The sequence below is a fragment of the Taurulus bubalis genome (assembly GCF_910589615.1).
Source record: "Taurulus bubalis genome assembly, chromosome: 2".
Taxonomy (NCBI): Eukaryota; Metazoa; Chordata; class Actinopteri; order Perciformes; family Cottidae; genus Taurulus; species Taurulus bubalis.
The window spans coordinates 39,501,067-39,528,291 of record NC_136590.1 but is presented as its reverse complement, the minus strand read 5'-3'; the positions used below and the strand labels follow the sequence as shown (position 1 = coordinate 39,528,291).

The following is a 27,225-nucleotide window of genomic DNA, read 5'->3' as shown; positions in this document are numbered from 1 at the left end:
TGAACAAAGAAAAAAGAAAAAGAAATGTTGGCCTAAAAATTGTTGGGCAACAGCTATAGAACATCCTTATTGTACCCTAGTGTGTACCATTAACCCTCTCATCCCCAATACAACACTGAAATACACACACGCACACACGCACACACACACACACACACACACACAGACACACACACACACACACACAGCTGATTAATGGGAGCTCAGATATAGTTAGTGCGCCCAGGTGCAGGTCTCCAGGTCTTATTGTGTCTCCAGCATCTTTCATCCTGATGCACTTCCTCACTTCCTCTGCTTCATAAACAACACGCTGCCACTTTTTAAAACTGTCTATGGATGCAAATTTAATTCACACAAAGCAAAGGTGAATTCCTGTAGAAGGCCTTGTCACATTTTCCCACTTGAGTTACAGGGTCATCAATGTGCCGACTGAGCTCTCTAACCCCCGGGCGCGGGAAACACGTTCAGAATACATTCTGCAATTTGAAAAATGGGTGGCAGTCAATATGGAAAATAAGTACCCTGACCAGAGCCCGCCTCATGAATTCATGCATTTTGCACTTTTCATTATCCACGTTGTGTTCCGCTATAGTTTATGAGGACTACAGTGCATTCTGTCAAACGAGGTTACTGTGTTTATGTATGGATCTATATTTATTCAGAGAGATCCACTACATCTTCTGTGCTGTTTTCATGCATGTGTTTATCGGGGGCGGGCTTAGAGAACTTCTCATGGTGAATGTGAATGAACATTAGTGACAAATAAACAACTTTAAATATTCCAATATGAATTAATGCCAACAAATTGCTTCTATTTGTAACACCAACGTCTATCGGTGCGGCTACCTTTTGTGTCTCAGGTCACTTTGTCATTTTGTGGTCAATTCGCATCTCTTTGTAATTACTTTTGTGATGTTTTTGTCTCTCTTTGTTGTTGTTTTGTGTTTTTTTGTGGTTGTTTTGTGTTCCTTTTCTGCTTGTTTACCTTCTCTTTGTTGTTGTTTTTACATTGTGTTGTTGTTTTGTGTCTCTTTGTTGTGTTTGACTGTCTTCCGGGTTGTTTGTTTTGTCTGTCTTTGTTGCTGTTTTGTGTTTATTTTCTGCTTGTTTAACTTCTCTTTGTTGTTTTTTCATTGTGTTGTTGTTTTTGTGTCTCTTTGTAGTTATTTTGTGATACCTTCCGGGTTGTTTTTTTGTGTCTGTTTGTGGTTGTTTTGTGTTTCTTTTCTGCTTGTTTTCCTTCTCTTTGTTGTTGCTTTACGTCGTTTTGTCGTTGTTGTGTCTCTTTGTAGTTGTTTAACGTTTCTTCCAGGTTTTTTTTGTTGTTGTCTGTCTTTGCTGTTGATTTGTGTCTCTTTGTGTTTTCTTTATGTCTCTTTGTGTTTGCTTTGTGTCTGTTCTTGGTTGTTTCACGTCACCTTTTAACTCAGGTGAGGGAGGGCACACCGATTTAGAAACGCATGTTTTTTTATGAAAAAAAAACATGTGTGTGGGCAAATAAGAGTTGAACCAGTTCCTCATGTAGTAGCTTTCATCTGCTTTGCATAATACACACAATACATGAAATCAAGGCTCGTACCATACTCATTGCGGCGTGTTCTCCCGCGGCACACAGCTGTGCCACAGCACAGCTGGATTCTCAACGCACCTGCCAGTGTCGTCGGCTTGTTCTGACTTTCACGGCTGACATTCCCCCCGTTGGACCCGAGGCAGCGACTGAATCCAGGAGACGTCCAGCTTAAGGGCTTAGCCTCAGGGCCGCAGGCTGTCAACGCAATCAGGGTGTTCATGTCAGACACACGGCTGTACACGCACACACACACACACACACTCACTCACACACACCAACCGTTGTTTCCTCATTGACTGTTTCCTCCCACAACACCATGCCGTCACGGTGAGCGCAACTTCCCACAGTTGATTGATGTGTCCAATCTATCCTCCACTTTCTCTCTTGTGTTATTATTATTTATTTTCCCATCCGTGCATGTGAGGTACTTTGTCTCCCGTGCTAATTCAATCTGCGAGGTGGGAAGGGATGGATGGAGGGAGAGATTAGGTTTGGTTAGGCTGTGCACTGACACAACCCCGTGAGCGCCGCGGGTCGCCTCATAAAGGATAAGGAAGTCAAGGACAAGCAATTTGTCTGAGGTGTAAATCCATTTGCAACATCGGGGAAAGGAAGAAAAAAAATAGATGGTGATATGGAAATGAAAGTAATTAAGATGACAGATTGGATGCAGCGTGTGAGATTCATGTGTCATCGCTACAGTGCTCCCAGGATGGAGATTCACAGTCATAAGCATGAGTTCAGATGGCTCAGCATGCGCTGGGAGCGGAGAGACACTGAAGTGGTCCTTGTTTGGAGGCGGTGGAAATGGTGTCCAGCTGACTAACTGCATGCTCTGCTGGGCATCGCACGTTTCTTTTTTTTTATTTGCTTTGCTCTCCTTCTCTTATCCTCAATCGACAATTGGCATGTGCGTGATCCTCTTGTTGTTCATTTCTTTCAAATGAACAGTTCTACAATTTGGGGAATTTGGGAGAGTTAGATAAGAGGATCGATACCACTCGCGACTGTGTGCTAAATATTAAGCGAGAGCCAGTAGCTGTATAGCTTAGCTTAGCATAAAGCAAATGGAAACATTACATTTGAGTTTTGGTGTTATTCAGTGAGCTTTAGAGGTGTTGTTATCGGTGAATATCCGTATCTCTGGACTGACAGATATGACATGTGATATCAATTTTCTCATCAAATTCTCGGCGAGAAAGTGAATAAGCGTATTACATGTCCTTCATATTATTCAATCCCTCTACAACCTTTTTTCTTTATTTATTTAGAGTTTTGACAGTCTGTCCTCATGCTGCTCTTTGTTTATCTTCAGTACTATGCGTCTGTATCATTGTCTCTGTTGCCGCAGTTCCACACAGGGAATCATTACAGCCGTGTTTAATCCACTGATATGATCTCCAAGATGCAAAAAGCGTGTGGAGTAAAAGTCTATGAGACGAAACAAAACATTTCCATTCTGGACCGAGGGCTTTAACCACCTGCAGTCGTCTGTGTGAGCTTGGAGCAGTCTGAATGAGTCGGTGATAAACAGACCTATTACTGAGCTGATTGACCAGTCCACAGGCAGGCCGGCTCACTCTCAAGATAGCAGAAGCTATTTTATTTTCCCGCTAATCTCTCCCAACTCCCTGTATTTTATTTCCTCATCGGCTTTCTCTTCCCCCGCTCTCTCTCTCTCTCTTTTATCTCTGTTCGTAGGTCAAGGTCAACAGCTTTTCTTTTTTTTTTTGGCCTCCGTTTGACAGCCGCAGACCATTTCCACAGAAAACGGTTTGATCCTCTCTTTAAAGAGTCGCTTCCACATGGACTCCGACAAGTCATTCCCCTGTGGTTTCAAACAGGCTTTGTGGACGTTCTGAGCTTTGTCTCACGTCTTGATGGGGACTGAAAAGGACCTGACAAATTGATTCCCCTATTGTTCATCAAAGGCCACAAGACCGTCAACTTCTATTCATTTACACATCTGCTGAAACTCACTTTCGCTTTTGACTGCTTAGTGTTTCTTGAAACTTTTCTTTTCGCTTGCTGTCCAAGGCGCTCTCTCTCTCTCTCTCTCTCTCTCTCTCTCTATCTCTCCCCCCATTGTCCCTTTTCCCCCCTCGCCTCGGTAATCGCCTTCAGAAACATTTTTGAGGGAAGTCGTGTTTCAGTGACCGCGATCACCTTAAGCCGAATGTTTCGAGAGAAATGTATGTAGTCGGAGGAGCGTCGTTAGCATAATTTCCCAGAGGCGCACTGAGCTTAATTATCAACATGGCTGTGTGCAGACTGGAGCACAGCTCATCACATTAGGATGGAGTCCCTGCTGTTTTGTGCCCACGCTTCTCCAGCTCCCAGCTGACTACCTTGAGATTCATTGCTGGCACAGTTCAACTCCCAACAACTCCCAAAACTTTCATCGCAATACGATTCCTCACCTTGGGCACGCGCAGGGGTCGGAGTAATGGAGCAAACCCAGAGCACGTTTAGATACGTTATGGGGAGGACCAGTGTGAATGCAGAGCTGAGCCGTTATTTCAACTCCTTTTCTGTTAAGGACTATGGATTCTTCGTATAGAGCACTCCGTCCAGTGTGGCCTCCTCCTCACGCGTTCCTCCTTAGAGCGCCGTCACATCCGTGCTCCTCCCTGCCGGCAGACTGGAGGTCGAGGGGAGGAAGAAAAAAATAAGTGTGTGCTCCCTCGCTGTGTGAGAGAGAAACAGAAATTATCTATACCCATCTTCCATTCGCCTGGAGATAGGGGGGGAGGGAGGGGATGAAAATACTCTTTGCGTGCGGCCGGTGAAAAGGCAATTTCCTAGAGACACACCACTGTTATCCACTGCTCTTTTTGTTATGCTTTCATTAGTGGACACACACATATACACACACACACATATACACACACACACATATACGCTGTGTGTGCTTCCACCTTGTACACACAGCGATTAAATTACGCACTTAAGACCTCAATCATTTGGATTTACTTGTGAAACCACTGTTGACCCCCCAAGTGGTTTTTGTGCCACTCGTTTCCTGCACCGTTTACTGTGTGTTTACGCACACACTCGTGTGCCGACTATGTATATACAATATAACCACAACGCTGTGTGTTTACTGCCTCAGGCTGTTGCTGTACATCAGGAACTGGGTTATTAGTGTCTACATAGAGACTAGGCTCACCTGCTCTATTCAAGGCAAAATGCTCCCTTATGGAAAACGACAACGGGAGACCAGATGATGAAGAGCGTGGCGGAGGAAGACGACGTAGTAGACGAACAGCAGCTTCTGATGTACAGCCTTTGGGCCTGCTTCCGTAATTAAGCGACATCTCTCAGCCCTTTCCGGGCATATGTTCCCTGTCAGCGCGGTTCAAACACAGACAAACGAGCAAAGTGCTTTGGCAAATTTGGGTTTTGTAGTTGTTTCGCATTCGCCCACACCTCCACCTGGAAGTAGGCAGGGGACAACCTTGGCAGGCAGAGAGGAAAAATACCTGCTTTTTTCTTTCTTTCTTTCTTTCTTCCCCTCCCACTGGCTTGTGTGCAGATGGATGTCTTTGCAGTGAAAGCTAATGTGACATCAAACAAGTCTGTGGTAGTGTCCGGCCGCAGCCTAATGCGTGTGCCCATTCACGCGTCTTTTGAAGTGGATTGCAGGTAATGTCCCCGTCTGGACAGCAGCCAGATGAGAGCTGTCTTTCAGGAGTGAGAGTAAGCAGCGGGTGCTGCTGACGCCCAAAGGTCCGCTGGGGTTCTTCATTTCATGTTTTTGTTGTTGTTGTATTTTCACGTCTGACTGCCTGTCTGCCTGTCTGCCTGTCTGCCTGTCTGCCTGTCTGTCTGCCTGTCTGTCTGTCTGCCTGTCTGTCTGGCTGGTAGGTCGGAGAAGATAACCAGCGCATTAGTCTCTTCTGATATATTCTGCTTCTCGGTGGCTTCAAGGCTCGAACGTATATTGTATAACCTGTCCTGTCTTATTTTTCAATGCAAGTGTCTTCCTCCTGCTGACTTCTCATTACGAAACACTTTAAAGTGTCCGTCTTCTCTAGAGGAGCACACAAAGGCAGTTAGTTAGTAGACTGTTGGTGAACTAAGCTACTGCTCAGCTGTACATCTCGTTTGGTCGCTCTGCTTCAGCACGAGCCTGTAAACCAGCTTTCACTGCATGGAAGTCGCCTCTCCGTCTGGATTCTGGCAATAATCAGTGCACTCAGTATATTTTATGTACGTTTGCTTGTTGTTGTTTAAAAAAAATTCTCATTAGCTTTTGAATTGCAGAAGCTAATCTTCCTGCAGTCCGTGCTGTTTGCACGGTGGCAATACAGAAATATACATTTACACTCCTCCTCACAATGCGCTTCCATAACACGCTGCATGTAGCGCACGTCGACTGTTACTAAAATAATAACCACTGACACACTTCAGATAACACAAAGGATTCAACATAGAAAGGCCATGCAGCCCTCACTTCAAAGAATAGTTATTACGTATTAAAGAAATGCTCTTTTTTCTTTATTTTTTAACCATATAAATCAACTGATACTGAAGTAGAAACAACCTCAAGCAGCGTGCCGCCTTGAATAAAAGTGAATATGGAAGTGCTTTAAACTTGTGTTTTTTTTTCTACTGGCCATCAAAGGGAGACTCCTCTGCTGGCTAAAAGAAGTCAGATTGAATACAAGTCGATGAGAAAAATGTTCTACTTCTCATTTGATATTATTAACGCGGTAAACATTGCAAATATGAATTCATGGTTTCAATAATTAGTCGATAAAAAGTCTTCAAGCAGCATGATGTTCACTTAGTAAATCATGGTCCCATTTTGAGTAAAATAGATGATAGCAGGGTTAGCTTTAAGGCGTGGATGAACAGCCAAACTCAAGGTGGAAAAACCGCAATCCACGAACCAATGGGTGACGTCTATGATGTGACTGCTTTTAAGGATTTTTCTTTTTTAAAATAAATGGAACTGTTGTTACGATATTCCTAATAAAAAAATACCAACAAATGAAGCTTAAGCGGTAGTTCAGTCAGGAAGACTCTCTTTACACTCATTCATAATCTCCCAGTCTCTATTTTTGTTCTATCAGCTGATTACTTCGAATTAACCAACCAGATGCTGCACAGTTTCCTTATTATCCAATCACATCGTTGCTGTCAAACCTCCTCTCTGCTGCTGTCAGTTGTCATTTCAGCTAAAAACAGTTGCGACCCTCCTCCACCCTGGTCACCTCCAATCAGCATCAGTCACGCTCCTGAGTCATCATCGGGTCACAGCAACTCCCATCACCCTCACCACCACCACCAGTGTCTGGACTCCAGGGGGATTATGCCTTATCAGACCTCAGCATCAAACCCCTTTATTATCCTTTTTCAGGATGAAGTCCAATCGCCAAAGACTTTGCACTATTCAAAGGTTATGCATATGAGAGCGATTTTTCACTTCAATCCAAGACCTTCGAGGCCATCGTGCATTTTAGTAACGTTTGTTCTCAACCCACCAGAAAGAGCGACACGAGGTGGAACCAGCACTGCATCTGAGTTGAACTCAACCCTTCTTCCCATCGCTAACAGAGTGATGGCAGTCAATAGAGTTTGATCCAAGGCAGAGGTCTGGAAATTGTAATGAAAGGGCCCAGGATTGAACCTGTAATATCTTGGGAAGAATGAAATTCCATATTAGATACAAGTTGCATGAATATCTGGGACTCCAGCAGATTGGCTTTCTGACTGAAGAGTATAGAGTCCAGACGACTCTACAAGTGAACACACTGCAATACGACACATGAGCGATCCCATGATTGGTGTGTCCCTCGGCTTGTGGAATAACCTGAGCCGGTGAGACGTCCGTGATGAAAGTGATTCCTTGTCACGCTTAGACGCCGGGTTATCGCACACCTTCCGGCCCCACAGACCCATTCAATCTCTTTCTCTCATTCTCTGCTGCCGTGAAACCCCGTTTCGCCGTCTCTGGGAGCAGCTTTCCATTTTCTCGCGACGCTGAGACGCACAAGAGTCTTTGTGTGGTAGTACAATGTTTTGATTTGGTTTTGAGACTCTCCTCTACCACAGCTGCAGCTGCCTGGGAAGGTGGGCCAAAGTCGACGATGAGCAATGGAATCGAGAGCTCTTCGTGCTTCTGGCTGTTTCGCCATCGCACATACTTTATTTTGTTTACTCCCTCAGTCTGAGGCTGTCTGAAGAGTGCATTCAAACAAGTTGTAAGTATTGAGAAATACAGAAAGTCATCCAGATGAACAGACTGTAAGTTTGACGAATAACAATAACTTTAATTACACTATTATTAACTTCTGCTTATAAACACAATATTCCTTAAGTAGGACAAAGGAAAATGTCCCTGTGTGTCATGTTGTGTGTAAAGTTTGCAGTGAAACTGGGGCACATTAGTGCCATGCAGCTAACTGGAAGTCTCTCCATTATTCACTGTCTCATCATCTCTGAGACATTACGATACCCGGTGTACTCAGCGGCGCTCATCGGATCGGGCCTGACATTTTTATTCCTCTCTGTGGAGAGAGGTCGGGACTTTCCTCCATGTCCTGATCTCTTACAAATGCAGAGCGTTAATTGGGGGTTGGAAGGTTAGTAAACTGTCCGCTGCTTGGGTCTATTAGGGGGTAATGGATGGAGGCACTTGTGGCTTTTTACTGCCTGGTGGCTCGTGTGGACAGCTCTTTAAAACCTGCAGGGGAATGGACTGGTTTATTTTTTTCTTTCTTTTTATATCAAAACAAAAGCCATCTTTGCAGTGTGACAATTAAAAATATATATTATTATTATTATTATTATTTTTTACAACAGATAGAAGACATCTGTGATGAAAACAAATAAAAGAGGCTCTACCTTCCCTTTAGCAAAATGAAATTTCCTATTTGGCCAGTCTCTGTTCGGCGCTCAATATTTACAACTTTTTCCCGGTTGCTTTTTATAAGAACAATACGGTATTGCTGTCACCTTGTTCTTATCTTATCTCAGTGCTGTCAATTTCGTTTGCCTCGTCCACAGAGAGTCCACATGCACCTCTCTCTCCCGGCTGCACAGGTAATGAAGACTTTCCGTCTTCAGTCTTCCTGCGTGCCATCTAGGTGTCATGTCAGCCTCTTTCATCACACTGTCCGTTCTTCAGAGGACTAGATTACCGCTCCGCCTAAGACCCTGTTGAAAATATGTCTGCCCACCCTGTCGGGGGAATTCTGTTTCATGTTTTCTCTTAACCTTAATTGAGGGTCTGATCTACGCACCCTCTTCAGTACTGCAGTGCATGCCGTCTGGCATTAAGCCATTCAAAGTCCTTTGGCATTGCCACAAAAAGGACGGAAAAGAAACAGAGTATCTATGTCATTCTGGTTCCTTTGTCAAAACTTGGATTGCCAACAGTTGGGTCCGTAGATGCAGGTGTGTTATAATAGTAGCATGTGGCTAACGTAGCCTTGAGCTACAAATGTCTGGCAAAATCACTTTGTTTCTAGCGCCACGTCCCAAGAGTTTTTTTTTTCCCATTTTCATGCTTGCAGTCTTCAGCCCCATGCGGTTCTGACTCAAGTGACATCACTTAGGGCACTTGTCAGACTTCACGCGGCTCCCAAGTCTCCATACAACAGCGGTACACCCCAAGACCCGTAAACAGACTTTGATGTGCGTTACCGCCGGCGTTCCCCTTTCAAAGGTGTAGATACACTTTGGTTTGCTTTCATCCCTCTCAGATCTGAAGTGTGAAATTGATCCATTTTGTGTTAGCCTCTGATGTGAGGTTGATTTTACAGGTTTTTCGACTGTTCTCCTCATTAAAGGCTTGCGGAGATCCAGATCCAGCTGCAGTTTATCTGATCCAGACTCTCCCCCCCTGCATGCTCCTGGTCTGATTGATGAAACCCCGTCCTCGTCCCGCTTACCTGACACTGCCTAAATTAAATTGGTTATTTGCGGGTTCGGCTGTGTTGCTCCTCACTCACCCGTCCTTAGTTTGTGTCCAAGTTTGCTTTTGTCGCCATAATTTCAGAGGAGCAGGGACGAGGCTTTCGTTTCGACCAGCGAACGAACGGCATGCGCCTTTGTGTTGCTTCCACAAAAGCCAACGATAGTTTGATAAAGAAGGTCATTAAAGCGCCATTAGGCGCTGAGCTTTGAGTCGCTGGGCAGATAAAACACGGGGGCCGCTCTGAACTGGTTCGGGCGGAGAGGCGGACCCTCAATGAACTCCACAGAGAGACGCCAGGCTTCACAAACAGCACTCAAGGGATACCTCTCCTCCACTCATTCTCTGTGATTCCTCCCTCTCATCCCTGTTCTCCTCCTCACAGTCAATCCCAAAGCCCCCAGTGTGCAACTAGAACATCAGTGAAGGGCTCCCTGCCTCCTCGGCCCTACGCTACAGCACGACCCTTCATTGCCCACACAAACCATCGATTTGACACTCGTACAGCTATCGCAGAGCAGCGCTCTCACACGAGCAGTGTTTCCCGCCGCCCTCGAAGCAGCAAGAAAAAGAAAGAAAAGAAAAGAAGACATCTCCTGAAATCTAGAGAGCGTAATAAAAGATATGTTTGTTGTCTTTTCTGGAGAGCCATCTCTCTTTTACAAGTTCAAGCTTCTTATTCTAGCTCTGAAGATAAAAACATGGAAATCGGTCCTGGCACTCAGAATGACTACGAGCAGCAATGATGTAGCCAAGCGGCGCGGTCAATAACTGCTTTTGGCAGCGCGGGCTGGGAGACTTGACTCAATTTGTAAAAGTGAGCCGCTATCTGGCTCCAGGGGCGCTGAGGAGGCCGTCTGAGGAAGCAGAATGCGGCAGCAGGGCTGAGGGAGCGTTGGTTCAAGCTGCCTCTGAGTTTTTTTTAAAATGAGGAGTGCTAATGGATTTGAGGAGATGTGAGTCATTTTGCATTAGAAGTCTGAAGTCAATTACAGGTCATCAGCGCTTTAGTTGCTCAATACGTTAAAAGCACTGTTTGGCCACCGTTGGACCCTTAAATCTATCGAGGTCATGATTTATTTATTTTGATGGAACACCAGGCTGTAAATCATCAAATGTCACTGATGAAGTATCTCATTTACTCACCAAAGTGACAGCTTTTTTTTACAAAACCTCTACTGCCACCAAGTGGCTTTCAGCTGGCACAGCAGTCCAGGATACACATCTAGAACATGTGTGTTATATCAATGAAACTTGTATATGAATGAATAACCATTTTACTTGTGTTTTTTGTGCTGAATCTTTCCTCCGACAGCGTGTATGAATTACGCCGTTCATCTGTCTAACCCACTGCGTCTCCTCTGCAGTGTTCATCATGGCTGCTGGACTGCTGGTCTACCCCTTCGGCCTCAACTCCTCGCTGGTGCGGTCCTTCTGCGGGGACTCTGACATCTACTACGCCGGCGAGTGCCAGATCGGATGGGGCTACATGCTGGCTATCGTCGGAGTCATGCTCACCGTCTTCTTGCCCTTCTTTGCCAAATATGCACCGAAGGAGCATCTGTCCCCCACCCCTCTGCCCACGCTGTTATAGTGCATTGATACGACGTCTTGTTTTTCCCCCCTCCTGACCAACCTGGGCTTGATGTCATGGAGAGACGACCTGCATCCCGTGTTTTAAAGGTGATGCTGTTTGGGGCTGATGCCCGACAACAAACACTCTCTTCCTGCATCCGTTACGTGGCTATTCCAGATTCAGTTCATTTAGATGCAATGTTTTATGTTACGATTTTGCTGTGGTTATCATTTTGACTTCAAGTCAGTTATGGAGACGATGCAGTGAGAGTCGGAGCTGACTTTTAAACGATTTAAGGAAATTACTACAAATAAGTGTTTTTTTCTCTTCCTTTCTTTTGTGGGAAACAAGTCAACATTATGTAACATTCCAAAACAGACGAGAGGGGTGGCTGCATAAAGAGACTGGAAGCATGAGATTATGTGGCAGTGGGACTCGTCCAATCAAATGTTTCAAGAAGAGGTAGACAGTTTGATCGGTTGAAGACTGAGGATACGATGCATCGTGCTTCGGGCTGTACATACGGTCGGGCTTTAACAGAGATGCTGTTTGAGGTTTCAAAATACCACGTTGAAAAAAAAAGGGACATCTGATGCTTTGAAAGGTTTTTGCTCCTCTGACTTTTTCTGCCTTCCGGTCTCGTGACCAGGCGTTAAAACCAGTGAGCGTCAAGACGACGTTTTAGCTTTCAAGGACAGTGCATTTAGTGAGAAGAGGGAAATGGACACGGCATCAGACCGGCTGAGGGGGACGAACGGAAACCTCTTCTCACAACGAGGACGTGAATCACACTCATTAGTGGGGGTTTCAGAGCGGTGTTGTCAAAAATAAATGTTATGTTGGGATACTGCATCCTTTTGTTAACCTTTTCCCCAGAACTGTTTGTGTAACGTAACCCGCTTGTTAATCATGAAACAATCGTTTTCTGTCTACAACACACAATACTAAACACTCTAATTCAGGAAAAAAAAAATGGTTGCAAAAGGCCGGGAGATGTGGGAACTTTGTCAAAAATGCATGATGAGATGGGCTTTGTTAATGGTAGAACAATTGATCTAGATTTTAAATGTGATCTGACCAACTTGTGCCTTTTAACATAACCAAGACAAGTGTTTAATACAATTATCAGGTTATCATCCTTTTTTCTGCTGAAAAACTGTGGATCCTGTTGTGTGATGTGTTAATCTTATTATATTTTCCCCTCTCAGAGGTTACGTCTTTCTCCTGTACTTGATGCAGTATGATCTCATTAACTTGAGCAAATGTTCTGGAGGATAAAAAAAAGAAACAAAAGATGATGTCTTCTAATCCTTGGAGGTAACGGCGGATAGAAAGGAGAAAAAAGCAACTAGTGTTCCGTATTGCCCTAGACATTTTTTGCCAATTATCTAGAAGAGGTAAATCACTTGAATTGCTACATTAAAAGGTTGTGACACGCAGCTAACGGATTAATTCCTGGCATCCTTGTCTTACGTGATTTAAAAATGGAGTGGTTGAGGAGGTAGCTGTACAAATTGAACTTTGCCTTATCTGTGCTGAGCCGACACGTCATTCATATTATGTGTAAAACGTGGTTAAAAAATAATTTGCTCCCCTCAGTAAGCTAATGTGTTGCTGTGTTTTGCGTCGATCCACTTCTCCTTTTTAAGCGCTGGCACCGTTCCTGTCATGTTCCAAGGACAAAATGTCTACTTCTCCATTTATACTGCCAATTTCATCAAGCTAGACTCCCTTTTCTAGTGGGTGTTTATGTGCGTACTAGTGTTGAATAATGGGTTGGATTTTGCTAATGAGTTCATCTTCTAATATTTCCCGATTTTGGGTTCCCATAATGACGTGTCCTGACATTGAGAAAATGACTGTGATTCTGTTGCCATATTTGAAAGAAGGTCAGGAGAGACATGTTGGTATTGTATTGGACCTCATACTGTGCTTGACTGTGGGAATGACTGGCGTGACTGCCCTGGACTTATTCCCCTATTTGTTGACCCATCGTGTGTAAAGTCTCAGCACTGGTGAAACTGTTTTGGTAGAGTAGAATTATGTTTTTTTTCCATTGTGATGTTTGACTGTAAATAAACTAACTGTACTTGGTATCACATGTTATTCCTAACTGCCCAGCTTTTCAAAGATATATTTTGAGATATTACCTCATCGTGTTTGCTTTTACCTGAATTAACCTCTAAACAATGTTTGCTGTTCTGTGCATTTTCTTTGTAATAAAAACATTTCAGAACTTACGAAAAAAGAGGCTTTAATTTCCGTTCCCGTTTTGGTTTAACAAAACAACTCTTTTATGTATTTGTGAAGTCAACTGTTAAAGTGCAGTACAACAGCGCAACAGCGCCCTTTACAGGTAAAGAACTTGAATAATACTTTGAACATGCTTCTTCTACTACTGTGACTTCTACCCATAACAACAGTGATCTATTCCTATTTAGCACCCTCATCAAATACTGCCATACTGTCTTCCATGAGTCTTGTTCTGCTAAAGATACCTGCAGTACTCTTGCTCAGACTTCACTGAGTGATTTAACCAGCACTCTCATTTCTGCGTCGCAGGCCTTGACAGCCTCTTGAGCGTTCCTCAGCTCCGAGGGCAGGCCGGGTCTGATGGACACACACACCAGGACATCTCTACTGCGGTCGTAGTTTCCCACACAGCGATGAACTTGACCACGGATGAGACGGGGCAGTTCACGATCCTGTTGGACAAGAGAGACAATTGAAGATTAAATCAACTTTCAGTGTTAGTTTATGTTTTGCCAATACTTTAAATATATATATATATTATTATAAAGACCAGTGTCTGCGCTCCACCCGTAATAAAGGGAAGATGCTGTTGCTTGTATATTATATACAGTATACAACTAAATTTGCTGCAGCCTCAGCTGCCGCCTGCTCCCTGTCTTTACTCCAGTGAATGTCATTACACCTTCTCCGCCTCACCTATCTGGAACCTCACACCGCAGGTAAGTATACAGAGAGCTAAACACACCAAATTGGACTATTTTACCCATCTTCCTCCACCTTATCAGTCCCATTCTCTCACTGCTAAGATGATATAATAATGAAACCTGAATTGCGTTTCAAATTGCAAATTTTTTCTTTGTACTTTTAGTAAATACTGCAGCTGCCCTACAACATAACTGGGACATACTACTTTGTCATTATATTGCTCCTGGAACTTTGAGCCTCATGCTCATATAGACACTGTACAGAGAAATATGGGTCAGAATATCCAGAAAAGGATAATGGCTTGCATCCTGCAAAATGCAGGACATCCGTTTAGTCTTTTTTGGGCATTCATACTATATATTGGGTCATACAGCTGTTTTCTCTATCCCTGATGGAGCACATGTTTGTGTTATTTATATAACCTGATTTATATGACCTCAATGGTAATATATTAGATCTATTTAAACATTGGCTGCAATTATTGATTTAAATGACAAAAAACACTGTTAATGTTGGGGAACAGCGTCTCGTGAAGAGGGAGAAGAGCAACATTTTCACAGCCAATTTCAAAATGATCATTCTTTTGAGAGTTTGAGAAGAAGTAAAAGCCTCTCAAATCAAACAAAGAATAATGTTGACAGTAACATATTCATACAAACTTATACCAACCATGGATAACACAAAATCACTGTTAGTGAAAAGCTATTATTTTATGATTGAAGCCAAGGAGACTTGGGGCAAGATAATGTGAGCAGATGGACATCGACACATTCATTCCATTTACTTCTGAAGAGGAAGAGTGTTTCCCAACTCACATTTTCATAGAAGACACATGTCACAACCTCCTTCCCGTCTCTCATGAGGAAGTTCTTAGCTCCCTGGCGACCCAGTGTGACCGCAGAGTCCAGAGTAGCTGAGGGAAGAGCACAGCCTGTTTAAAGGTGTTTTAAAATACTTAACAGTACACATCAGAGACCGCAGCAACTCCTAATCAACTGACCAAATATCTCAAACATGTACGTGACTTTGTCTTTAAACTGGCTCCAGTGTCTCATGCCATCAATCACTGAAGTCAGGATCCTCAGTGAGTTATCAATGGCTGGCTTCATTGGAAATCTGTCCTGCTTAGCATAAACACAAATGCTGCACTGATCACAAGAATAACAAGACACATTAATGGCACATTTTTAAATCTATGTATATTAGTATTATTATCTGTTTTTTTTTTTTACCTGAGTTTGAGTTTTTTGCGCAGTCTGAGGTTGATTTGTGCTCCTGTTTCCCTCAAAGAGGGATCGCTGCGGCCCAAAGCTGTTAGTAAACTTCCAGGAGTTGTTTTGAGGCTGCGCTGCACGAGCAGAGGGCCTGATGGGTGGTGGGACAGGAGCAGGCAGAGGTCTGGGCTGCTGAGAATACTGATGTGTGGGATTGGGCGGTCTGTAAGATGCTGCTGACTGCTGACTCATCTGAGAGAACCCAGTATGGGGTTTGGGCTTAATTTGTGCACTCTCACTGATTTGGGGGGCTTGATATCGGCTCTGTCCGGAGTTACCACGAGGGCTAAAATGCTGTTGTCTCATAGGGTTGATGGGCTGTCCCATCTCAGAGCTAAAAAATGAAAATACATTATCTTATTTTCACATATTTGGGATCTAAAATTGAAACACAGCACACAGCAAACACCAGCCACAATAAACTTTTGAAATTGCAACTTATTAGTTTCTTTAGTCTCTACTCTCTCCTGTCATGAGCAGATCTTATGACAGTAAAAGATGTACGTTGAAGTTAGCTGCCTGTTGCAGCTAGTAACAACGTGGGGGTGTCCATATCTTTGGAAACCTTTACAATTGTTTCTCTGGTGTCTGTAAGGTTACTACCCTTTTTTATTTTGAGAATATAAATATCCAACCATCATACACTAATGGTCAGAGTCTTTGAAACATACCTTGTGCTTCCAACTTTGTATGGATGGGCTATGGGTGTATACGTTCTCATTGCAGGGGCAGGTCCAGGTGCAGGTCTGTTGCTGCCATACTGCTGGGGCGGAGTAGATGGGGAGATGCCCTGCCTGTTCCACTGGTGGCTTTCTGGAGCACCAGAGGACAGACCTGAGGCCTGGTAACATCCATAGGTACCTGAGGAAAGGGACATTCTCATAGCAGCCTTCTTTGTCTGTAGCTGTGAGTCTTAATTCATGGGAAGAAGAAGTTTTACAATATTGTCCATAAGCTTTATGTAGAACGGTCTCAATTGGGTGATTAAAAAGGACAGGGTTCATACACATTTTGACCAATGGATTTCTATGACTTTTCCATGACTTTAAACCAAATTTCCATGACCAAACATTTTGTGAAATCTTGCTGCATACAAGAAAAAGTGAAAAAAATGTAGTATTTAAACTAACAATGAGAATTCCAAAGCATTCAGTATACCTTAAATGACACAAATGAATGAGACAATAGTTTGATTAAAAGAATACACATTTATAGATATACTCAGCGTATCCCTGCTTATATTTTGAGCGTCTTTCTTTTAAGAGCATATTCATTATTTCAAACTCAGCGTAAATGAACGACATGAACATAGGAATATAACAAATTCCCATGACTTTTTTCAGGACTTTTCCAGGTCTGGAAATAACCATTTTAGAATTACATGACTTTTCCAGGTTTTCCATGACCGTATGAACCCTGCAGGAGATGGTGATTTTGACTTTGTGTCGAACATTAATTAACATGCAGGAGCAACATTTACATTACTAAAATATGTATATTTTATATTTGTCTTTGGGTGTACTGCCACCTAGTGACTGAAATACAGTAGAAGCTTAAACAGCCTAACTGAATCCTTCACCTGATGTGCTGTGAGATGCAGCCGAGCTGGCGCTTGTCACGTATTCACTGTGGGAGAAGAACTCATTCTCAGAGGGAGCAGATGTCAAAGGAACTCTGTTTCTTTTCTTCTGGTTGAAGAGCGGCACAGGGAGGCAGCCTGGTGGACACAGCAGAGGAAACACATGTGAACATATCCGGCCACCCAGAACATGATATTTCACATTTTAGGATAGTTGAAATATCGACGAACAAATCACATTTTACCTCCTTAAACTTAAAATTGTACAGACAAATACAGCAGAACCCACTTCCTATTGTGTTATTTTTATATAATGTTACTCTACAAAACAATCATCACTGAATCTGGTAACCTATTAATATGAGGAAATGAATATATTAGTGTGGGGATTGTGAAATACATCTCTTTTGCAAACCTGCTGTTGGCCTGATAGGCTGGTTTTCCTGTCTCCTCATTGTGGTGCTTGGAATAAAACTGCTGATCCAACTCGCGGGTTTTATTACCTAATGTACAGAAGAGAGGCACCAAATACAAATTAAATGGAAAAGACCTTAAAATTGCTTCGGTTAGTGTTGATCACCCACTCAGTTGTAAATACTTTGACAAGTTAAGCAAGTTTAAATGTTTAGGCCTTGTTCGTTTAGCAACAACTGCCTTTAGCTTACAGTAACTTAGCTGGTTTAGCGTACTGCTAGTAAGCTAGTTAGCTAAAACACTATTATTTTTGACAGCTCATCTCGCTCGGTGACGTTACAGCTGGTATGTAACGTTAATGTAAAGCTACCAGTTACCGCTTTGGCATCTACAAGACCACACTGTCTTCTATAAACATTGTACAAAACTACTAACTAATTATTTGTTGGCAAAAATTCACAAGAGTTACAACCTTACTGACAATATTGCGACGAAATGTCGTTTTCTGTTCAGAACCTTGGAAAGCGGCACGCGCCAATTCACCGGTGACGGGTGTTGCCTTCATGCTCCCCGAGAAAGCTCGGAGGTCCTAACAAGCACTCAGAGGGGATTCAAATACTTTTGGTCGAAAATACTGACAATAGTCATTGTTGTGACTTACAGCGCTTGTTTGTGGTGCTTTTTCAGAAAAATAAAAAAGGGATGAGGGGCAATTGGCCATTAAGGTCTTAGGTTTATTCTTCCTCTTGCTTGAATGGATCAATGTATTACCAACCACAATTAGTTGTATTACAGTCCAGGTATGGCTGCAATGCTCTGCTCACCTGTGGAGCACCATTGAGTCCTGATGTGAGGTGAGTTCAGGGGATGAACTACAGTCGATGTAGATGGGACGTCTTGTTGGAGAGTCAATAAGGAAAGACAAGGTAAATGCTATACACCTACCTGCTCTGCCCTTAGTTTTTCACAGAGCCTGGGGCTAATCTCAGCATCAGCGTGTCTGTGTGACATCCCTGCTGAGAGTCCAAACGCCAACCTTCACACACGGCCTCTCTGTCTTGTGTTTCCTTGTTCTGTGAATCCATGGCAACAGCAGTATGAATGGTCTATTCAGGGATGGTCTCCACAGCATCCAAATTTGCCTCTCCTCTGAGAAATTATGAAAACTCACCATTTCAGCTGCTGCCTGAATCCTCTGGAGTCCAAAACGAAGTGTTCAGAGACTGAGTCATGATTGCTTTAGCACCACTTATGTTCTAAAGTAAAAAATAATAATACATACATGTTATCCTTATGTGGGTGGTTCATATATCTGCTAAAAGGAGAGTGTGCTTGGACAAAGCAGCTGGTCTGATATGCAGCGCCCTGTGGTTATGACTTATCATATTTTGTATTATAATGATGCCATACAGTACAATGTGTGTTAATGACGACGCCATACGATGACATCATATAACCTTTCAAATTACCTTAAAAGCCTATGCACTTAGCTAAAGGTTTTACTCACGATTGTATTAAGATATTATTTTGTGTACGTACTACCAATTTTCAAATTAAGCCTAATTTATAAAAAGTCTTTATGAGTCACCTACATAGGATGGAAATGCCTTCTCATTTCCAGCCATGGTCCTCAATGAACCAACGTGTCCACAACGCGTTTGCAGTTCCACTACTCTGAACAGTTTAGAGAGCGAGGAGCATGTCTTGTGTAACGTCAATATATCTTTGTTTTATTCCGTCATCTTCTGGACGTTTCCGTGAGAGGGCTTTAAATTGTCCCTCGGAATAGCCCGTGAAACGTAAAGCGGAACGTCAATATATCTTTGTTTTATTCCGTCATCTTCTGGACGTTTCCGTGAGAGGGCTTTAAATTGTCCCTCGGAATAGCCCGTGAGACGTAAAGCGGAACGCTGTTTGCGGATTTCATACTTCCCAAACTGGCAACTTGCGTGTTATTCAGGGGGAGGCGCTAGTCCACAGTAGTTTCTGGAAGGAACCTCATGCTTGCACCATGGAGAAAGTGAGTGTCATGCAACTATCTTCATAATTAATCCGCATTCAACGTTTCCTAGACATATTGCCGAGTTCCTTTTAGTTGTAAGTGTTCTGACTGTAAGGATTTGGATACTATTCTAGTAAATCCCGTCTCTACGCTGGAACTTCACTGTTTGCAAATACCGGACCGCTAGCTAGCGTGTTAGCTTAGCGTCAATCCGGTAGTAATGTGTGGTAGCTGTTTGGCCGATGTCGTCTGATTGGACTTGAGGCTGTTGCCCAACAACGTACATTTGGGATAACTCTCATCCACAATGTGCTGGGACTGGATTCCAAATTGCAAACTTATCCACCGTTTGGGTGAACCATTTGTCCACCTGTGCACATTCGTGGCTAATTTATGACGGCATACGTCAAGGTTAGCTAACGTTAAGTGTTAAGCTAGCGCACATGACTTAAAATGTACCACAGCTGCGTTATCGTTGAAAACGCCACAGCACTGTTCGCCTGCCACTGTGGCCCTCGTCTGTGACTCGATGCAACTAACAAAGCACTTCGCCAACCCCCTTTTGCAATTCGCCGGCAATATACTGAGTGAACTACTATCTAGCTATTAACGTAAGCTAGCCTTAACTAACGTTAGCTCACGTATAAAGTGACGGAAAAAAGGAAGCCGTAATTAAGCCAGTTGGTAAACGCCTGCGCTAAAATGTTGTGCCACAGGACGGGCAGCTGAACTGCGACAGCCCGTCTCTCGCACATGCTGCTTGAGTATTTTTGGATCCGCTTCAGTAGCTCTCAGCCCGGAGGATCATTCGAGGTGCACACGGCTCCGCTGTCATGGCTACAGCCGCAGTTTGTCCTCGACTGCCGCGCCTTCTTGATATTTCTGTACCTGGGCAGTTCATGTATTTTTGGCTATTAATTCATTTTGAGACCGTACATCTGTTATACATATATATATAAATGCATGTGTATTATCATATCTGGCTCATAACTTATTTGGCAAAACATAACAGTGGATAAGGTGCCCAAGCACCTGAGAGGTGTCAAGAGGTCAGACCGACTTTTTGAGCACCCACCATATGTCCATTTCGACTTGCACGACCAGCTTTCTCGCATCACATCTAAAGAGTAACTAATACGCTTCCAGGTTCCAATTTTACTTTTGGACCAATAATAATAATTCCTCAATGAGAGAAACATTCTTCTCCATCCCTTCCTTGGGTTGTTCTGAGATTACTTAATCTGATGAAAGTTCAGCCAGTACAACCATGGTTTTTGGAGTATATGCAGCTGCTTTACATGTCTTTGGATCAGACTAATTTCACAGATTTTAACATTGATCTAATGTGCAAATGCTGAAAATATATAGAAATTGTTCTGGAAATCCTAGCCCACAGCATCAGTGGATTTATATGTTCTACCTTTCTGCTTGCAAATGTAAGTTGCTCTGATTGGGTTAGGTCTGGTGGCTGTTGAGGCAAAGTCATGCCCCTCAACACTCATTGTTTTTTGCCTGGGACAATGGGATGGAGAGTCTCTTCTTACAGTGGTGCTTCTTTTTAGCCCCCCTGTTTTCAGGCTACAAACTAACCACCAGGTCATCTTTTCGGGGCTAAATGAATAGATTGCATCTGGAGGACTGATCTCACGTTAATACAAAGACATTATCTCACTGCGGCACCCTCCTGACATGAACAGCAGCCAGAATATGTTTTCTCTGTTGTCCGATCCAATTAAGGGACGTCGCGTGCATTGTGCCTCTGTGTAATAATGATACAAGTTGATGCTTAATTTGATTATATCTTCTTCTCTTGCAGGTCTCAGCATTGAAAGACCAGGGCAACAAGGCACTGAGTGCAGGAAATATTGATGAGGCTGTACGTTGCTACACCGAAGCTGTGGCCCTCGACCCTTCAAACCATGTCCTGTTCAGTAACCGCTCAGCTGCCTACGCCAAGAAAGGCAACTACGATAATGCTCTCCAGGATGCCTGTCAGACCATCAAGATCAAGCCTGACTGGGGCAAGGTGAGATGTCAATTGTTCCCCCATTATTCTGTTGACAATATATGTTGGAATTTAAATTGAGACGGCAATTTACAATGTTTCTATTTTTGATCACTCAGGGCTACTCCCGCAAAGCTGCAGCATTGGAATTTCTTGGCCGATTGGACGACGCTAAAGGAACTTACCAAGAGGGACTCCGGCAAGAGCCGAATAATCAGCAGCTGAAAGAGGGTTTACAGAACATTGAGGCCCGGCTTGCAGGTACAAATGGTTGACTCTGTGATTCCTTTTTATTCTACAGAAAAGTAGCATATGACATGGAATGCCACTTTTTCCACCTACGTGTGTCAAATCACATTGTAAGTGCCCAAATTTTCAAAGGGAGAGTGAGCAGTCCACTTGGGTTTTGAGCGTTGTGATTCATTCAGACAAGGTACAAGTAGTGGGGGCTGCAGAGGAGAGAAAGCTCGCTGAATTTAATCCTAGACCAGTGCAAGATGTATTGACATCCCGAGTGTTTCTGTGTGACCATTGAATTTACACTAATATTTGTTTGCTTCCCCAGAGAAATCAATGATGAACCCCTTCGCCATGCCCAACTTGTATCAGAAGCTGGAGAATGATTCTCGGACCCGTGAGCTACTGTTGGACTCCAGCTACAGAGAATTGCTGGAGCAGCTCAGGAGCAAACCGTCGGAGCTTGGCACGTATGTGCATTTTCAAAAATGTGTCCGCTTCTTTGATTTTTTTTTTTTAGACGCATAACAAATTATGTGTTGAGACAGAATCAAGAAAATGGTTACTTTGGGTAGCATTACACGAAAAGTCTGGAAAAGAATTGAGAAATGTTGTTGCTTAGTGGCAGTACATAGTATTTGGACACCCCCTGTCGTTCCATATATATATATCATATTTAATTTGTGGAAAATCATCTTTTGTGTTGTGGCTCAGTAATCATTTGCCCATATAAAATCTAAAAATAATAAATAAATCATACTTGAGTTGATTTGGAAAACGTGCAGCTCTGAGTATTAGAAATGCATTCTTTTGCTTGACTGTTCACTAGGAAGCTGCAGGATCCCAGAGTGATGACCACTCTCTCTGTGCTGCTGGGACTGAACCTCTCCGAGATGGAAGAAGATGAGGAGCCCACTCCCCCTCCTGCCCCCAAACCGAAAGAGACTCAGCCGCCTCCTCCTAAAGAGGAAAACCTTCCCGAAAACAAGAAAAAGGTCAAATGAAAGGATTCAATCATACTCCACATGTAATGAGTTTTAAGCCATTTTGTGTCTTCTGATGAAATCCTGTTTAGCTTTTATTTTATTCTTGTTTCCATTTTTTTTTTTTTTTTTTTTTTTTTTTAACAGGCCATGAAAGAAAAGGAACTTGGGAATTCTGCATATAAGAATAAGGACTTTGAAGTGGCGCTGAAACATTACGAAGAAGCAATCAAACATGACCCCACCAACATGACCTACATATCTAATCAAGCAGGTACATATTCTCAGACGGAAAACAAATGCTAGCCTCTCACATTTGAGCAAAAAAGTTTTAGTGCAGACTGAATGTTAAACATACACATTTTTGCTCTCCTTCAGCTGTGTACTTTGAGCAGGGCGATTATGAGAAGTGCCGAGAGCTCTGTGACAAGGCCATTGGCGTTGGCAGAGAGAACCGGGAAGACTACAGACAAATTGCAAAGTGAGTTCTGTCAAAAGTATTTCTCTGGTTTATTTTTTTCTTCATTTTTGTATTTACTGGAGCGAATCCAACCACTCAACCTAGAGAGTGGGCGGGTGCTTTGTGGGTCTTTTTAGGACCTCTTACAGTTACTAGCTTACTCCTTTACTTTCTTATCTGGATGGGAAATGACATGCAGATAACCAGCATGATCAGAGAAATGTTATTATTCAAGAACCATTAGGTGGCAGTGTTGCTCTATTACTTGCCACTCCCAACAAGGCATGAGTTATCTGTCTATTCAACTTGAGAATTTTGCTCAAGAGCACAAGGGTGGTTGTGACTGGCTCCTGTTTTTTGTTTCGTAATTTCAAAAAAATCCCCTGTTTTTGAGTCTACACTGTATGCAGTTGAGGAAACAAGAACATCAGATCACTGAATTCCGACGTAATAACGTGTTTATATTTTTCTTTCTTCTCCTCCTCTTTGTAAAGGGCCTTGGCCAGGATTGGAAACTCGTACTTCAAGCAGGAAAAATACAAGGAAGCGATTCAGTATTTGAACAAGAGTTTGTCGGAGCATCGTACTCCCGACGTCTTGAAGAGGTGTCAACAGGTACAGTGCAAGCTGAATGAAGCTTTTGGATTCTAACTCAGAATATTAGATGTGGACAGGGATTGAAAACATAAATGCACACCTGAGTGATAACTTGACACTTGAATTGGCTCCGCAGGCAGAGAAGATATTGAAGGAGGAGGCGAAGATGGCGTACATTGACCCCAACTTAGCCTTGGAAGAGAAGAACAAGGGCAACGACGCCTTCCAGAAAGGTGTGTGTGTGTGTTGTAGTTGTAGTGCATATTTGTTGCTCATTGTCATTTGATTCTTCTTTCAAGACCTTGATTGAAGATTAACTCCTCTTTTTCATCCTACAGGAGACTACCCCATAGCCATGAAACATTACTCGGAGGCCATCAAGAGAAACCCCAAGGATGCCAAGCTCTTCAGCAACAGAGCGGCCTGCTACACAAAGCTGTTGGAGTTTCAACTTGCCCTGAAGGTACAGTGCGTCCTTACCAAGCATCTCTGTTTGTCCCTTTTTAATGGGTTTCTAACCTGACAAAAAAAGGACCGTTTGATATTTTTTTTTACATTTGTCAGGATTGTGAAGTGTGCATCCAACTTGAGCCCGCCTTCAGTAAGTATCAAACTTTCTAGTTACTACCATTTAATAAAGTATGGGTTTATGCTCTAGAATTTAGATTCAGGAACAGTCCCTCTGATTTTGCATCTAATTTAAACACATCTGTCCACAGTAAAAGGCTACACACGTAAAGGAGCTGCCTTGGAGGCCATGAAAGACTATACAAAAGCTGTGGACGTGTACCAGAAGGCTCTGGATCTGGACTCTTCCTCAAAGGTAATTTATAGGTTGTTACACAGCTCAGAATCGTGTAAGAAGTAATGTGAATTGATTGTACTTTCTCAAAGGTGTAATATGTAGTCACATTGTCGACCGTTATGAAAAGTAAATGTAGAGAGGGGCTTCTGTTGGTAAGAATAAAGCCATGAATCAGAGGAATACAACTTTGTTTTAATTGTTTCAATGCGGTTACGTTCTAAAGCACAAATAAACACACCCATACCACCTGACAAGCCTGCGGGAAGGTGCCTGATTTTGAATGAATGCGACCCCGGGCACCCATCATCCTGCTGGGGCCCGTCTGCTCTCTCTGTCAAAATACAATCTGATTAAATGCTGAGCACTAAAATCTTATCAAACAAAAGTACGACATGTTGGAAGTACTCTGTGATGACGGAATATTAAGTCTTGTACGTAACTGCCGGTTAATTTTTCATCACTTGTCCTTTCCACATTCAGGAAGCCACAGAAGGCATTCAGCGCTGTATGGTCAGTCAGACCATGAGGAACGACAGCCCCGAGGAAGTGAAGCAGAGGGCCATGTCTGATCCCGAGGTGCAGCAGATTATGAGTGACCCAGCCATGCGCATGATCCTCGAGCAAATGCAGAAGGACCCTCAGGCGCTTAGCGAGTAAGTTTACTAACTTTTTAGTGTTGCATTCTGTCTCTCTGCATGAAGAAGCTAATGCTTTTTTTTCTTTTTCTGTGTGCTCCTCAGCCACTTAAAGAATCCAGTCATTGCGCAGAAGATTCAGAAACTCATTGATATCGGACTGATAGCCATTCGTTGATGAGAACCGAGACTTCAAGACAACAGTGGAGCAACGTACAAATCCCTCCAAATATTACATCCTCCTTTCTTGCCTTCAAATTCAAAATGAAAATTGTCGTTAGTCTCCGAGACTTTGTGTGTATGTTACGTTTCTTTTCTTTTTTTCTTTTTTATCAGTTTCACAAGTTTTTCATTGTATTTAAGAAAGCATCTTGTATGTCATCTGGAAAAACTTCAGGGCTCCAGAAAAGATCTGAAAACAACTGGATTCATGTGTACAGATGCTCAAACACATCTTGAAAATAAACGGCACTAACATGCAGTGTTTTAAAGGGGAAATCCACCCTGAAGCAGATCACATATTCCTATTGGTTTAAGGAAATGCAACAAAAAGGAATTTCTACACTCAAAATAAAGATTGTAATGTAGATCACAAATTGAAATCGTCAACATTGGTCATTGTCCTAACTCTTTTGGTCCTCTTTTAGATTTGACTAAACATGGTGCTTGGTGCTGAATCTCTGCTGTTCACTCAGATGGAGGTCCTGACTCTTGTAAGCATGTTGGGCATCACTTTTGTACTTAACCAAACTATTTCAACTTGTTTTTTTTTTTTTAGCTTTGCCGTCTTTGGCCTTATGGTTGATAGTATTTGTGTACAGCTAATATCAGGAAAGCATTAAGGATGGATTTGAACACATTTTCATTGGGACTGGAAGAACACTTCTCAATGCCCTTAAGAGTTAAGGGAGATTTTGCCATAGGGGATTTCAGGTTAATCATTAGCGTTGCATTACACCTCTTCAGACAGCAATTAAGAAAGCTATGCTATTGTTTTGAAACATACTGTACTACTAATATACAAAAAAAGTAACAACTTTGAGGCAAAGTTCCTTTGCCAGTTGAAGTATCAGTAAGATGTCAGGAAGATCCTGATTAGTTGACTTTACAGTCCTTGCAGTGTTGTGATCCGGTGATCAAGTTGATGTTGTTTTTGTTTTATTTAATTCAAGTAGGTGGTTTTGACTGGCCCCTAACATGAGTTTCCCAAGCCTGAAAGTAGAAGGCTACTGTTCAAAATGTGACAACTTGCCAGGCTTGAATATTTCCATATTGTTGGAATATGACATTTTAAGGGTGGATTTTTCCTTTCTAAACTAGACAGCTATTGGTTGAGTAATGAGGGCCACAATGATCTAATTTCCTGATGCGTCTTTAATGTTTGTTGACTTGTCTTAGAGTACTGAAGCCCTGCTGCTACTTCCTAATGTGTGTTTTGCCCAGCAAGGAAGCGCCTCCCTCGGCGGCAGACGGCTCGACTTCTGTTTTCAGAGAGGATAGTGTTCGAGATAAGAGTTAATATTGCGATGGGACATGACTTCAGATACCTCAAAGTCAACACATTGCCATTGTATCTCTGTGCTATGATTTCCAAGAGGCACTTGAATATGTTTAACGTGACCACAGCAGAATTCCTGTATCTGGATTTCTCTAGAACTTAAGACAAACAACACAGCCAAAATTGGGGTGTTTTAACATTAAGAGTCCCATCGTAATAATCAACCACACACAGCAAATGTGGAGCACTCACATGTGAAATAAGCTGTCCCAAGAACTGTAATGTACCAATGGAAATCGATTGTACAGTGAAATATACAGTCTCTGAATGTATTTCAAATTTCAGTTTTGACTTTTTCCTCCTATAAGACCCATAATCTTGATAGGGACTCAATGCCGTAATAGACTTACATTTTATAGTATGGTCTTAGTCAGTGTGATTTAACACCTTACATGACAAGCCAATAAAAAGTTAAGAGAGATTCTTCACACAAACAATTGTGTAAATCATTACAATTGTCAACGTCAACACACAATATTGTTGATCGAGACGGGTTGTGTAGGTTATATATTGGCAAATATCCCTTTCCAGAGAGCTTGCAGGCATGTCAAAGGTGAATGAATGTCTTGTGTATCAAAAATGAAACGTTTTGCCAGTGCAAGACAAACTGATAGTGTCCATACACAAACAGAATGCATGTCAGCTGAA

General features: G+C 42.7%; 3 protein-coding genes across 3 annotated transcripts in view; 2 read left to right on the top strand and 1 right to left on the bottom strand.

Annotated features, from left to right (window-relative positions):
* Window positions 1-11,088, top strand: part of lhfpl7 (LHFPL tetraspan subfamily member 7) — a gene marked incomplete at both ends in the record, with an annotated part of 84,536 nt that extends 73,448 nt beyond the window's left edge. The window contains one exon of the mRNA XM_079237685.1: window positions 10,862-11,088. Within this exon, the coding sequence (XP_079093811.1) occupies window positions 10,862-11,088 (227 nt within the window). The remainder of the gene's footprint in view (window positions 1-10,861) is intronic.
* Window positions 11,089-13,583: 2,495 nt separating this feature from the next.
* On the bottom strand, window positions 13,584-17,336 carry spata22 (spermatogenesis associated 22; the record flags this gene model as incomplete). The annotated part of the gene is made up of 7 exons (XM_079234174.1): window positions 13,584-13,775; window positions 14,844-14,941; window positions 15,029-15,149; window positions 15,261-15,636; window positions 15,974-16,163; window positions 16,882-17,019; window positions 17,297-17,336. The coding sequence occupies 7 exons, from the start codon at window positions 17,334-17,336 to the stop codon at window positions 13,584-13,586; spliced, it is 1,155 nt and encodes a 384-aa protein (XP_079090300.1).
* Window positions 17,337-19,296: 1,960 nt separating this feature from the next.
* stip1 (stress-induced phosphoprotein 1) lies at window positions 19,297-26,961 on the top strand. Its single transcript, XM_079237408.1, has 14 exons — window positions 19,297-19,315; window positions 21,114-21,323; window positions 21,422-21,563; window positions 21,868-22,009; window positions 22,369-22,534; window positions 22,670-22,796; window positions 22,901-23,003; window positions 23,477-23,597; window positions 23,716-23,812; window positions 23,918-24,042; window positions 24,144-24,180; window positions 24,299-24,402; window positions 24,865-25,037; window positions 25,125-26,961. The coding sequence occupies exons 1-14, from the start codon at window positions 19,307-19,309 to the stop codon at window positions 25,195-25,197; spliced, it is 1,629 nt and encodes a 542-aa protein (XP_079093534.1). The 5' UTR covers window positions 19,297-19,306; the 3' UTR covers window positions 25,198-26,961.
* Window positions 26,962-27,225: the final 264 nt, after the last annotated feature.

Coding starts and splice junctions, on each gene's coding strand:
- stip1 (XM_079237408.1), top strand. Junction 22,535..22,669: donor TTCCCGAAAACAAGAAAAAG/GTCAAATGAAAG, acceptor TTTTTTTAACAG/GCCATGAAAGAAAAGGAACT. Junction 24,403..24,864: donor ATCTGGACTCTTCCTCAAAG/GTAATTTATAGG, acceptor TTCCACATTCAG/GAAGCCACAGAAGGCATTCA.